The sequence below is a fragment of the Rhincodon typus genome, chromosome 2 (assembly GCF_021869965.1).
Source record: "Rhincodon typus isolate 14 chromosome 2, sRhiTyp1.1, whole genome shotgun sequence".
Lineage (NCBI taxonomy): Eukaryota > Metazoa > Chordata > Chondrichthyes > Orectolobiformes > Rhincodontidae > Rhincodon > Rhincodon typus.
Genome location: NC_063333.1, coordinates 66,593,134 through 66,607,395, shown reverse-complemented (window position 1 = coordinate 66,607,395; position 14,262 = coordinate 66,593,134). Strand labels below are relative to the sequence as shown.

Below are 14,262 nucleotides of genomic sequence, written 5' to 3'. Positions count from 1 at the left end.
ATCTAAATAAAAACCAAAAGAATTGCAGATGCTGCAAATCAGAAGCAAAAATAGAAGCTGCTGGAAAAGCTCAGCAGGTCTGGCAACATCTGTGAAGAGAAATCAGAGTTAACGTTTTAGAGGTTCAATGTTGGTTTTACTTCTAGCCTCGGGCAACTGTCTGTGTGGAGTTTGCACATTCTCTCTGTGTCAGCGTGGGTTTCCTCTCGGTGCTCCGGTTTCCTCCCACAGTCCAAAGATGTACAGGTTGGGTGGATTGGCCATGGTAAGCTGCCCACGGTGTCCAGGGATGTGTAGGCTAGGTGAGTTAGCCAGTGGAGAAGTGCAGGGATAGGGCGGGGTCTTCGTGGGATACTGTCTGGAGGGACAGTGTGCACTCGATGGGCCAAATGGCCTGCTTCCACATTGTAGGGATTCTATGATTCTATGATCTGGTCACCGGACCCGAAATGTTAACCTTGAATATCTGTCTGGCTTCATTCCCCAGAATTAGGTCCAGCCCCGCAGCTTCATTTGTTGGATCTTCTACATGTTGATATAAAAAAGGTCTCCTAACACATTTCAAGAAATCTGTCCCCTCTAAACTCTTTACACTATGAGTATATCAATTGTTGTTGGGTAAGTTGAAATTCTCTAATTACCATATTATATTAACTCAATGAGGTGTGTGGTTCTCATTTCTGCTCTTCTGCTGCCCGCTGACTGTTTGGGGGTCTATCCTACAGCCTCAGCCGTGTGACTGCACCCTTTTTATTCATAAACTCTACCCCAAAGCTTCATTTGAAGACCCTTCCAAGGTATCATCTTACTGCAGTAACTAACTCCTTAATTAGCAACGCAACACCACCACCTTCCTTCCGTGTCCTGCCTAACTCTAAACACTAGAGTGTTGATTGCCAGTCCTGCCTCTTCCTTAACCACGTCTCTGTGAATGGTAACAACATTGCAATTTCACATGTCAATCCACGGCCTTAACTCATCTGTCTTACCTATAATCTAGCATTAAAGGCTATTCAACACCGCCTTACTCTACCGAAACTCAACATGGCTGACCTCCCTCTGCCTTGGTTCCTTTACTAAAGTGTGCCATGTACCTACTGAACTAACATTGCATCCCCTCCTTCTGGCAAACTAGTTTAAACTCCTCCCAACAGTGCTAGGAAACCCATCTGCAAGGTTAGCGGTCCCATTCTGCGGACTGTCCTGTTTGTACAGGTCCTGCCTTCCCCAGAAATGGTCCCAGTGATGTAGGAATTTAAAACCCTCTGTCCTGCATCAAGTCTTAAGGCACACATTCATCTGCCCTATTGTCCTACTTCTGTAGTCACTAGCATGTGGCACCAGGAGTAGTCCAGAGATTGCAACCTTTTCAGGTCCTGCTCTTCAGTCTACTGCCTAGCTCCTTAGATTCTTGATGAAAGACCTCACCCTACCTATATTGTTGGTACCAACATATACCACAATCTCTGTCTTATTACCGTCCCCCTTCAGGATGTCCTGTAGTCGCTCAGTGTCATCCCTGACCTTGGCAACAGGGAGGCAATACGTCATCCAGGAGTCACATTTCAGGCTTCTTTTACCTTAACTAATGAATCCCCTATTGCTATTGCTCCTGCTTTGTTCTTCTTCCCCTCTTATACAGTCAGGCCGCTTGTGGTACCAGGAACTTGGCTTTGATTGCACTCCCTTGAGGGACAAGCATCCTCATCAGCTTCCAAAATGGAAAACTGATTTGTGAGTGGGACCCCAGGAGACTCCTGCACTACCTGCCTGATTCTCTTTGACTGTCTGGAGGTCACCCATTCCGTTCTCTCCTCCAGTCCCTTGATCTGCAGTGTGACTACCTCTTTAAACATGCTATCCATGTAATTCTCAACTTTGTGGAAATGCCACAGTGTCCCCAGCAGCCACTTGAGCTCCAAAACACAGAGCTCAGGTTTCTGGGAGCACTCCCTGCAAACACGATCATCAAGGACAATGGTAAAGTCCATGACTTCCCACGTATGGCAGGTCACACGTTCCACTCAGCTGACCTCATCTGCTATGTCTTCAACTTGAACTTAATTAGTCTTACTTGCTAAATTTTGTAATTGTCTAAAGACACTCCCTTTACCTTAACTTTAGTCTCATTCTCTTATTCTGATTTATACTTATCCCTGGTGCTTCTCAGTTAATCCATTGATAATCTCCCAGCTCTTGGGCATTGGTCTGCTCGTGCCCTCAATGATCTGTGAAAGCAGTTAAGAAAACAAAACAGCAGGAATCAAGAAAAGCCTCTATTTATGCTTCACCAAACTGCCACACATACCAAAATACTATATTCCGCTCATCGCTGGTAACACGACGCCTGTTTTTATACACTCTGCCTCAGCTGTTTCAGGAACTGGTTTGAACTGTTCAAGCTAATTAGCCCAACCCACTAGGAAAAATTGTTTTTACTCTCTTCAGCCCTAACAGAGACTTAGCAGGCCATCTTTTGAATTAAACCCTCTTAAACAGTTAATGTTATCAAAAAACTAGCAGCAATTAGTATTAAATTCTAAGGCAAGTGATTAACTCTTAAACTCACACACGATTCTATGATATTTACCAAACTGCCACACTCCACTCATTGCTGGTTGCACTATGTAAAACTGTTGAATCATAGTACTAAATCAGCAATCTCTTCAATATGGAAAACACAGCTATATCATTTAGACTGTCGTCGTTAATTTGACTGAAAAACAGAAAATGATGGAAACATTCATTGGGGAAGTCAGTTTTTGAACAGAGAAAGTTGTTAGTATATTGAACAATGTCCTCAGGAATTGAAGATTCAGGCAAACAAGCATAACAACAATGGCTACACTTTAAAATACTGTACCAGCTGTAAACTGCTTTTGGGGCACCTTAGAGCTCCTTCTGTCCTACATATGTTGGCAGCACTGATTTTCAGTCTTTTTTCAAGATGATCTGCAGGGGTCCCCTTAAGGACCACTGGCTAAGTTACTCTATGCCATTAATAATCGCTGGAAAAAGAACAGTAAGAACCAGTTGGGATAGTGAAAATCTTTAATCAGGCCCCTAGTAGAAAATAAGAAATACTTCTGGATCCATTACAATTAATTTCTTCAATAAGATATCTTGATATAGAACAGAAAAATGATAAAAAATTGACACATTTGTAATTGGTCACAGTACGCCAAGTGTCTTCAAACAAAATTCTATTTAAATTAAACCTAGATTCTCTGTTTATCTCTGTACACTGTACTTTTGTCTTCTGACTGAAGCTGGTTTTGCCAATTTATTGAAAAAAAAACTTTTGGCAGCAGATGATAATCTTTACGCTATTTGTGTCATTTACAGATCAGAACTTTGAGATTCTGCTGATGTGCAGAATTGCTGGATTATGTACATCATGGGCACGGAAGCATCAGTAAGGGGATGAAGTATCATCACCATTGAACAAAGACTTCCTGCCATCTTAAAAGATTCTTCATCATCTAAATACAATTTACAATAATAAACCAAGACTGCCACCGCACTCAACACTACAGGATTACAGAGGAATTAAAATTGGACAGGCTTTATCATTGTTGGTTGCTGACCTTCAGATAGCTAAATGTGCAGAGGGTCCTCTATTCTCCTGCATAATCTGACTACACAGTAACATCAGCTTTTTCATTCCTTAGACCTGGCTAACCAAGGCAGCATTCAACAACGTCTTTGGCCTCCTTGCTGCTCACCAACGGTATTGAAATTAGTCTTGATCTTCACTGCGAAGGACACAAGAGGACTGGGAAAAATCTCAACGTACAGGCTGAAATTCACCAACTCACTACTTACTGCAATTGCTCATCCCAAAGCTCTGGCCAGTGCCATTACTTTATTTTACATTGACAACCTTGAGGTAGTGACTCCAAACCTTTCATTATGTCAGAATACATCTGAAAATACAAATAGGAAGATCCTCATAAAAAGACACATTAATATTGAGTTCAATATTTTTTGAGCACCGCCTTCCATGTCTTTTACCCACCCAACATCTGAAGTCCTATCATGACATGGGTTGCTTTCAAAACAGCCAACCCATTTTCACCCACTCATTTTCCTCATAATCACCCATCTTTCTTTTCTTCTTCCCTGGCTTATTATCAACAATCCTTTCTCCTAACACCTTTCCTCTCTTTCTCTGGACTCCATCTCTACCAATCCACTCCCTCCTTTTCCCCCCATTCCCTGTCATCAAGATAAATACCAATGCCATCAGTTCTGAAGATGGGTCACTGGACTCGAAACACTAATCCTGGTTTCTCTCCACAGATGCTGCTGGTTTCTGTTGAGATTTTTTTGAACAGTGCGGAAAGCCGAGAAGACAGCAGAAAGTTCTCAGGAGCAAAATGAAGAATTAAAATGCCAGATGACCAGAAGTTTATGTGTGTGGACTGGGGTGTTCACCAAAGCAATTAGCAATCTATTGAGTGGAATCTAGTAGTTTAAAAAGTATGGTTTAGTGTTCTAGTAGTAGACTGATTGAGGAAGAGGAAGAGGCTGATTAGTTATAGAGCTGGTAGTTGGCACTCTCTATGATAGAGATTATACATTGCCAGAAGCTGAAGATAGATACTGATGTTACAAATAATTTAGCTGAGCCTGAGACAATGGCTGGGAAGACAAACAGAATAAGTGCTGACAGTATACATTTATGGTAAAGTTTAGATGTTGTCTTTGACTTTCACAATCTTTATTTGGTAAAACTGCAGCTCATCCAAGACTGGAAGCTAGAAAAGTAGTTGAACAATGTTCAGATAGTAGAGGAGTCAAGACAGCTGGTGGAGAAGTAGAGTTGAAAGTCATTAGTAGACTTTTGATATTAACCTAATGTCTGTAGGTGATCTAACCAAAAACAGACACAAAAACAAAAAGTAAATGAGGCCAATGATGATTCATTAGTGGACACTGCTAATTATGCACTGGCATGTATACACACTGGTAGTTAAATTAATTTTCCACCTAAGGATTTTATTGTAATGAGCTGTGATCCTTCTACCCAATCCAACTGTTCTGAAATATTAAGATTTTCTCATGTTGTCAACGCTACACTGACATTGCTAGTTCCTATGAGAAAGTGGTAAGGAATCTTTAAGTTGACCAACTGCAATCCTTCTGATGACGATGCTCCTACAATGATGTAAGTTGAGAAATTCTTTAATTGTGACCCAATATTGATAATGGAAATGGTTACATATTGAAAGATGTGAGATTGGGAAAGTAGTGTTCAGAGATAATCGTGTTTCCATTTCTTTCGTGCTTTTGTTCTAGCTGGTGACAGAAGCCATAGCGATATATATGCTTTCAGAATAATTTAGCATGTTACTGCTGGGTATCAGCTAGATAGGTGTGTGAATTGAGTAAGTATTGAGACATTTGAAAGAAATCAAGCAGATTTGTTCTTTTCTAGATAATATTAAACTCCTTGGAGCTGTTGCTGCATTTCATAAAACGTCTGACTTGATTTTTTAACTAACGGTGAAGGAGTTTTGAGGGATCAAGTATTTGATCATAGCCTCTGCTCTTCTCCTTTCTTGTCATTGTTTAAAACTTCAAACATAAATCATGCTGTACCTAAAAAGTGAATAGGTCTAAATGTTAAAGCTTTTTTCATAGCTAATAGGCTTAAGGCTATGAAAATATTGGGTGGTCTTATTCTAAACCATCTCTCAAGCTTTAGCATTCTTTACAATCTTCAGATTAGAATACTGGCAAATGCCAATGTAGAGATTTTCATCCAGAAATCTGTACTTACAATCAGTGTGCCCATTGAAGGTTGTCAGATCAAGTGTAAGTTGGGAATGATACGTAGAACTGAGGGATGTGCTGCATGCTGATCTAACTCTTCGGAATATACCTTTGACAGGGGCTCCAGCTGCATAATACAAGGTAAGAGGTCATTTAATCAGATAGCACGCCACTTAAAAATCTTTGTAGCTTACTCCATTGTTCCATATTCTCAAAATATGATCAAACATTTACACTGATGTTAATCAAAATGGATCAAAGAATGTTGGAATTTTTAAACCATTAATTTTAACACTGTAAATTAAGGAAGGTTACATTTTCTTGAATTATATTTTCTCAATTTGTTGTGTAGATGTTGATATAAATAGTTGATGTGGTACAATTAGCAGTAAATCAAAAAGATATGTGATGTGTTTAAAAGTTTTCCACTGAGATATCACAAAGCAGCTAACAGCAGTCTACAACTTTGATATGAAAATGCTTGTTCAGTTAAGGGAACCACTGATCTGTGAGAATTCTTCCTCACAATTTAATAGAATTGGAACAAAGTAATACATTTAATTTTTCTTCTTCATTCATGGAATATAAATATCTATGATTGGCCCAGCATTTATTGTCCATCTCTAGTTACCCTTGAGAAGATGGTGGCAAGCTGTCTTCATGAACCATTGTAGTTCACCTGTTGTTAGTGAGGAAGATCTTGACCCAGTGACAAGATGGCAATATATTTCCAAGGCAGGTTGGTGAGTAGAACTTGGAAGTGGGGAGGCAAGAGGTGAGTTACACACTGTAAAGTTCCTAGACTCCAACCTGCTGTTGTAGCCTCTGTAGTTATACGGTAAGCCCACTTCAGTTTCCGATTAATGGTAACCCGCAGGAAGTTAATAATGCAGATTTGAATGTCAAGGGGTGATAGTTAGATTCTCTCGTGTTGGAGATGGTCATTGCCTGACACTTGTGTAGCACAAATGCTACTTGCAACTTGTTAGCCCAAAATTGACTTGATCTTGCTGCTGATCTTGCTGCATTTGGACATGGTGTGCTTCAGTACCTGAGGAGTTGTGAATGGTGCTGAACATCGTGCAGTCATTATCAAACATCTCCACCTCTAACTTTATGCTGGGGGAAAGATAATTGATGAAGCAGCTGAAAATGCTGGGCCAAGGACACTACCCTGAGGGACCCCTGCAGAGATGTCCTGGAGCTGAGCTGACTGACCTCCAACAACCATAACCATCTTCCTTTGTGTCACATATGCCTCATAGCTGGCAAATAGATTATGAATCACACCTGGGAAAAAGATTATCAGTCACAAAGATTCATTAATGACAAAGCAAGACTGGACTAAACACAAAGTTGTTCAATTGTGTGGCAATTCCAGTGTGCATTAAGCAGATAATCAGCACAGACGAGTTGTGAAGAAACACCACTTTTAATTTTGCAATTTCTTACATGCATGTGGACCAGACACGTTTTTCTATTTGCCCACCATTAAATATAAACAGGTTTTGCAATAGAAATGTTTCCAATGAGCATGTTATTCCAAGCACTTGAGTGCAGGGTTTTGAAACAAATTGCTTTTAGCGGGTAGCCTGTCCGTACTGAATTCAGCCAGCAGAGAGAATAATGTCAAGGTCTTAACTCCCACGCAGTGAATAAACATATTCTAGGTGCCATATTACCCATGTTCAGTTACACAGCCTTAAAATACTTCCTATTTAATACAAATAGTTGGATAACTTTCCTACCTCTGTAACCTTAACACATGAAAAGTAATAATTAATCACAAATTGGAACTTATGAATCAACTAACGTGATTTGTTGGCCCAGTGCATCAAGGGAATATGTTTCATCCCTAATGACAGTAATAGCTGAATGGTAAACGGAAGCAGATTTCCAGGATACCCTGAGGCTTTTGGAACCGTTCAGTGGAAATGAGAAAATCTAATTGCTGTATAAATGGCATCTGCTATTAAATACAATATGCAGCTTCCCTTAGGTCTTTAGTTAGTTGCCTTATTAACACCTGAAGGGTATGACAGTTTGGTACTGGGAAGATCACATTTGTTTGCCTTTTATATTATTTTCTGCTGGGCAAACCAATTGTTATCGAATGTTTTGCTAGCCATTTAAATCAAATGTTTAAAGGCTGACTAAATAAAAATGATATCAAAATGCTGCTATGTAAAACATTAAATATGTTATGAGAAAGTGATACAATTATGTTTATATGTTACAGTAAAAAAGGTAAACTAATAGTTTATAGCACTTGCATGCTGACCATTGATACCAGCAGTATAATAAATAAAGTATCTATAAAATATTGTCATGGTCACTTAACTGAATTATTTTATTTTGACAAGTGACAATGTTCAGTAAACCAAAAAAAAAGCCTCAAATCAATACCATCTCTACCATAACTAACTACGAATACCTTACTTTAAGTTAAATCAACAAATGCTGTTCTAACTATATCTAAGTAGTAATGAACCGTTACAAGCTATATTTCAACAGCATATATTTCAAGCATTATCTGTTCAAGATATTTTGTCTCAGCCACACATTGTCAGTGAAACTGTAAAGATATTCATACCAGTTCTGTTAGGGTGACCATACTCAGTTGCAATGTAAAACTTTAAAAAGTCTGATGTATAAATTGCTGCACAGGGTTTTTAGTTTTGTTTTATGTTTCTTCATAAAGAGAAGAGTAAGAATCAAACACCAACATGACCTGTCTATGCATGCTATATTGGGAATTGTCTTTGACATTACCAGTGACAGCCTTGAACTTTTCAGACAGATATCAGCCTGTCACCCACAACAACAGTTGAAAAGAGCTGCACACTTCTCCTTAAGGCAAGCCTATAATTCCCTAAGCTCCAATTTCTTTTAATATAAAAGTTGGCTATGCTGTAAGTGAGCACATTCTCTTCAACTGGCAAACGTCACCTCGACAGACACCAGTTTTAAACTTAACACTGTGCATTAATATTTCCTCCATACATAAACAGTTAATTCAAATGCCCTGGTTAGAAAAAGCTGACATACCAGAAATCAAATGTTACAATAGGATCTTTCCTCAAACAACACAAACTATGTGGATGTTGAGTAATTAGAAGTCTTTGCAATTGATGTAGATAACTATTTCAACTATGAGCATCTGTAGGAGTGTCAGAATCAGATCCAGCACCTTGGAATGTCAGCAACAACTGTCCAGATAACCATCTAAATATTGCGGTAGCTGATGAGCTTGAAAACCTTCTAAAACTGTACTGATCATTCTTGAATCAGTGGGTATTGTGCACCTTTAAATGTCGAAGACCTACAAGACTAGAATAACCCTGTATTGAAAATACTGTAACTTTCATGATTTCAGGCACAGTAGAGTCACAAAGAACACTTTAATAATTGGACAGCCATGAATTTGTCTGATAGGCATCTGTTACAACTTTTTGCCAATATTCCACATCCTCTAATACTATCCTCTTGATTAATTTTGCCACAAGAAATAAGCTGTCCCAAGATGTCAAATCATAGGATTTTCTTCACCCTTACCACACATACATTATGCCAATTTGGCATGTTGGGAGTAGGGGAGGGGACAGAAGTCACAAAAAGATAACATTTTTCATTCCTGAGGAAGAGAAAAGGAACAAAACTTAAACATTAATCAATTAAAGAAAGTAACATTAGTAAGGATAAATAGTTTGTCTCTTCGTTGTTATCCTCCAAGTAAGATTTTGTCAAGTTATATTACCTGGTGAGGATGGATCTGAAGATCTAGAATCATAATCCAGAACATCTAGATCAATGTTTCGTATCATTCTGATAAAAAGAAACAGCATCCTTAAGGCGTAAAGATTTATGGCACGGATTAAGCCTGTAAACTTAGTTCTGTTCATGTTATATTTCTTCCTTACCAGTTATTCTGCTGGTCTGAAGGTCTGTTATTATTGCGTTGTTATTATTATTGTTTATTCACTGATGGGTTAATCATAAATTAAACACCTAAATCTATTCACATCCAATGGTTTGAAATAGGCACAACTGAATGTGAACAACACTTTGTATATCTTTTTCAAAGGATCTGTCTTATATCTAAATGATCCATGAAGACAAAAAAATCTAATGGTATTCCTGGTTTGTAAATTAGGATTTTGCAGTCAGTGGCAAACAAGGAACAGAACTGCTTATGCAGATCTTGTAAACTTTGTGGTGTAGTTTTCACCATTTCTGATGACAGTTTTAACCAGGCACCAAGGCAAGAGGATCTCTTGACATGCAGTAGCAGTGAAGTCAGCAAAGCAGGTAGACAGTCAATCACATTGAAATATTCACACAGAGCAAACCAGGAAGTCAACAATACTTAAATTGTTCACTTTTAATTTACATTTTTAGACAAAGAAATTATTTTAATTGGATTTGCATATAGAAAATATAAATGGAAACTTAAATATAAATGGAAACAAACTTCAAAAAAGATTATAAAAATGTGGATTTCTTTCAATCATAGTGAAGAAATGTAACATTGCACAAACATAAAATGAATTTTTCATGGCCAGTGAAGGTATGCAGAGGTTATTATGTTCTTAAAAAAAAACCACCCACACCCACTGAAAATGAATTTGACAATTCCAAATGGTTTGTCCTGGGACAGGTACAACATGCCATGAATTTTCCTGCCTTTGCACACTTGACTCAGGAGTAAAAATCCAAGTCTCTGTTTCATGAAGAAAGAATTTGGTGAGCATGCAGTCACTTAACATGTTCTTTTTTTGTTGCTCAGATAAAGGAACTATTTCAGCTACAAATGACCAACTCCTTCCCCACCCAAGATAGCCTTCCTAGTTCCACAATACGTATGTTCACAAATGTGCATGACTGAGGAACATTGGAATAAGAAAACAATAATTAGCTTCTTTCTCATTTCCAGGTGACTGAGCTACAAGTTTGATATATAATCACCTATGGCTATTGATGTTCCTTAATAACAGAACATAAGTTTATTACACAAAAGAAGCAAAACAAAACAAAATAAACTTGACATATACAGCAATACCTTTTGAACCGGCACTTGCGATAAACAGGCAGAAATTATATACTTTAAATACTGCGAAGTTTACAGTATTATTCTGTCCAATTATTATAGTTTTTATTTACCTCAATGTAAACATACTTAGTGTTCAATCAAATGGCCACATGAAATATCAACAGTTGATTCAATTTCGAGTCAATTTCTCCTCAAATACCATGCTCTGAAATTTCAACCTGTTTCCTAACACCACCCATTACAGAGACTCAGTCCCAGAGAATTATCTATTCTATCTCAGCTTTTTAGATCCTTATTTGAATTGCTTTCCTAGTCTGATGGCATGAATCTCTCACAACTCTGATGGCCTAACTTCCTGTAACAACTTGAAGATTCCTATTCAAACTGTCCTGGCTTGGAACCTTCACAACCTAAAAACTACTTCTGCTGGGGTGACTGATTCCCCTGAACTTGACTGGAAAAACTTGGTTACCTCGCTTGAAGAAATTAATATGAAATAACTCCCCGAAGGCCGGTATACTGTCACTGAGTCATCTTTTATTTACAGGTGCACAGTACAAGACACAGACCCAGCTAGCTCAGAGTTGGTTCCTAGAGTGAACAGAACCTTAACACTCTTGTTTATATCTGTCAGCCAGGGCTCCCTGATTGGACCAGATTAACAGCCCCAATCAGGCAACTCATATTCTATGAGGTCCACCTGGTTAACTTCATTCCCAAAACTATCTCCCTCCTCCTCCAAGTCCTGGGACATAGGCCCATTCTTTTTCCTGTAGCTTCTCCTGGGGCATTTTCACACCAGGTCCAGTTTCTCCAACTTTGCCTTGGATACTGCTAGCCTGTACCAGAGCGTAGCCTGCCTCTTGTGCCTGGAGCATCTCAGCAGAAATTCATCTTCTTCTTGAGGCAGTAACAGCATTGAGGCTGCAACATCTCCAGTGTTCCATCTCGTCCTCAGAGGTTTCTTTGATACTAGGCGGAGGGATAGAAGCCATGGGTTTTGACAGCGTTGCTGGATTTTCTGAGGGGTCAGGTATGTTTTACTCCTGTTAAGTTTGCAGCTTTCATATGGTCCACATATTGTTTCAGGACCGCCTCTCCTACCTGAACTTGTACGTCATGGGACCTGACCTCGCATCAACCATGCCTCTAACCCATGCAGGGCTATTCCCATGGTTTCAACACCAAACTTCATCCCCTGAAGTAAACTACCTCTCTCTCTTAGAGCGGTCTTATGTCTGACATTGCTGTTGCTGATGCCATTTCACCCTCTCCTGCAAGGTCCAGGAAGATCAGGTTTAACCTGGTGTGGAGTCTGCTCTCCTTTTGCAAATCTGCTGAAGCTGTCCCTGTAGGTGCGTGTGGGGTGGTCCTATAATAAAACAGGAACCGGGACAATTTGGTAATGAATGAAGCAGTAGACTGTTTCTTTAAGCCTGCCTTCAAAGTTTGGACTGCTCTTTCCCACCAGACCATTGGACCTAGAGTTCCCTCGGTTCAGGATATGTCCTGAGTGAGGCCATGTAATTGCCTTCACTCAAGTGGTGTTCTCCGAGCTCAGCTGGCCTGGCGAGGGTGTCCATTTCCATTGGCGTACCCTGTAACTCATAAGCTTAACTTACCGCATATTTTAATGAGAAAGCCAGTTGTACTGCCTGTTTGAAGTCCAGTTGGGCTTCAGCTAGTAAGCTCCTTTGCATGGCCACATCATTAATCCCACATACTAAATGGTCTCTCAGAGCCTCACTTAGGGTTAAACCAAAATCACTTGCCTCCACCAGTTGTTTTAACCTCATCAAAAATCCCGACATGGCTTACCCTCGTTCTCAAACTGATGTATAAAACCGTTTCACAGACAGTAGGAACTGCAGATGCTGGAGAATCTGAGATAACAAGGTGTAGAGCTGGATGAACACAGCAGGACAACCAGCATCAGAGGCGGGAAAGCTGACGTTTCGGGCCTAGACCCTTCTTCAGAAATGGGGGAGGGGAAGGGGGTTCTGAAATAAATAGGGAGAGAGGGGGAGGCGGATAGAAGATGGATAGAGGAGAAGATAGGTGGAGGGGAAACAGACAGGTCAAAGAGGCGGGGATGGAGCCAGTAAAGGTGAGTGTAGGTGGGGAGTTAGGGAGGAGATAGGTCAGTCCAGGGAGGATGGACAGGTCAAAGGGGTGGGATGAGGCTAGTAGGTAGGAAATAGGGGTGGGGCTTGAGGTGGGAGGAGAGGATAGGTGGGAAGAAGGACAGGTTAGGGAGGTGGGGACAAGCTGGGCTGGTTTTGGGATGCGGTTGGGGGAAGGGAAATTTTGAAGCTTGTGAAGTCCACATTGTTACGATTGGGCTGCAGGGTTCCCAAGCGGAATATGAGGTGCTGTTCCTGCAACCTTCGGGTGGCATTGTTGTGGCACTGCAGGAGGCCCAGGAAGGACATGTCGTCTGAGGAATGGGAGGGGGGGTTGAAATGGTTTGCGACTGGGAGGTGCAGTTGTGTAGTGCGAACAGAGCATAGGTGTTCCGCAAAGCGGTCCCCAAGCCTCCGCTTGGTTTCCCCGATGTAGAGGAGGCCACAACGGAGACAGCGGATACAGTATACCACATTAGCAGATGTGCAGGTGAACATCTGCTTGATGTGGAAAGTCTTCTTGGGGCCTGTGATGGGGGTGAGGGGGGAGGTGTAGCACTTCCTGCGGTTGCAAGGAAAAGTGCCGGGTGTGGTGGAGCTGGAGGAAAGTGTGGAGCGGACAAGGGAGTCCCGGAGAGAGTGGTCCCTCCGGAAAGCAGGTAAAGGTGGGGAGGGAAAAATGTCTTTGGTGGTGGGGTCGGATTGCAGATGGCGGAAGTGTCGGAGGATGATGCGTTGCATCCGGAGGTTGGTGGGGTGGTACGTGAGGATGAGGGGGATTCTGTTTTGGTTGTTATTGCGGGGAGGAGGTGTGAGGGATGAGTTGCGGGAAATGCGGGAGACACGGTCGAGGGCGTTCTCTACCACTGAGGGGGGGAAGTTGCGGTACTTGAAAAACGAGGACATCTGAGATGTTCTCCTGAACACCCCACCACGTACCACCCCGCCAACCTCTGGATTCAACGCATCGTCCTCCGACACTTCCGCCATCTGCAATCCGACCCCACTGCCAAAGACATTTTTCCCTCCCCACCCTTACATGCTTTCCGGAGGGACCACTCTCTCCGGGACTCCCTTGTCCGCTCCACACTCTCCTCCAGCTCCACCACACACAGCACTTTTCCTTGCAACCGCAGGAAGTGCTACACCTGCCCCTACACCTCCCCCCTCACCCCCATCCCAGGCCCTAAGAAGACTTTCCACATCAAGCAGATGTTCACCTCCACATCTGCTAATGTGGTATACTGTATCTACTGTTCCCGTTGTGGCCTCCACTACATCGGGGAAACCAAGCGGAGGCTTGGGGACCGC

General features: G+C 41.1%; 1 protein-coding gene across 1 annotated transcript in view; it reads right to left on the bottom strand.

Annotated features, from left to right (window-relative positions):
* The window catches only part of invs (inversin), a 155,541-nt gene that overhangs the window by 13,405 nt on the left and 127,874 nt on the right, over nt 1–14,262 (bottom strand). Inside the window, exon 13 of the mRNA XM_048608231.1 lies at nt 5,786–5,905. Within this exon, the coding sequence (XP_048464188.1) occupies nt 5,786–5,905 (120 nt within the window). The remainder of the gene's footprint in view (nt 1–5,785; nt 5,906–14,262) is intronic.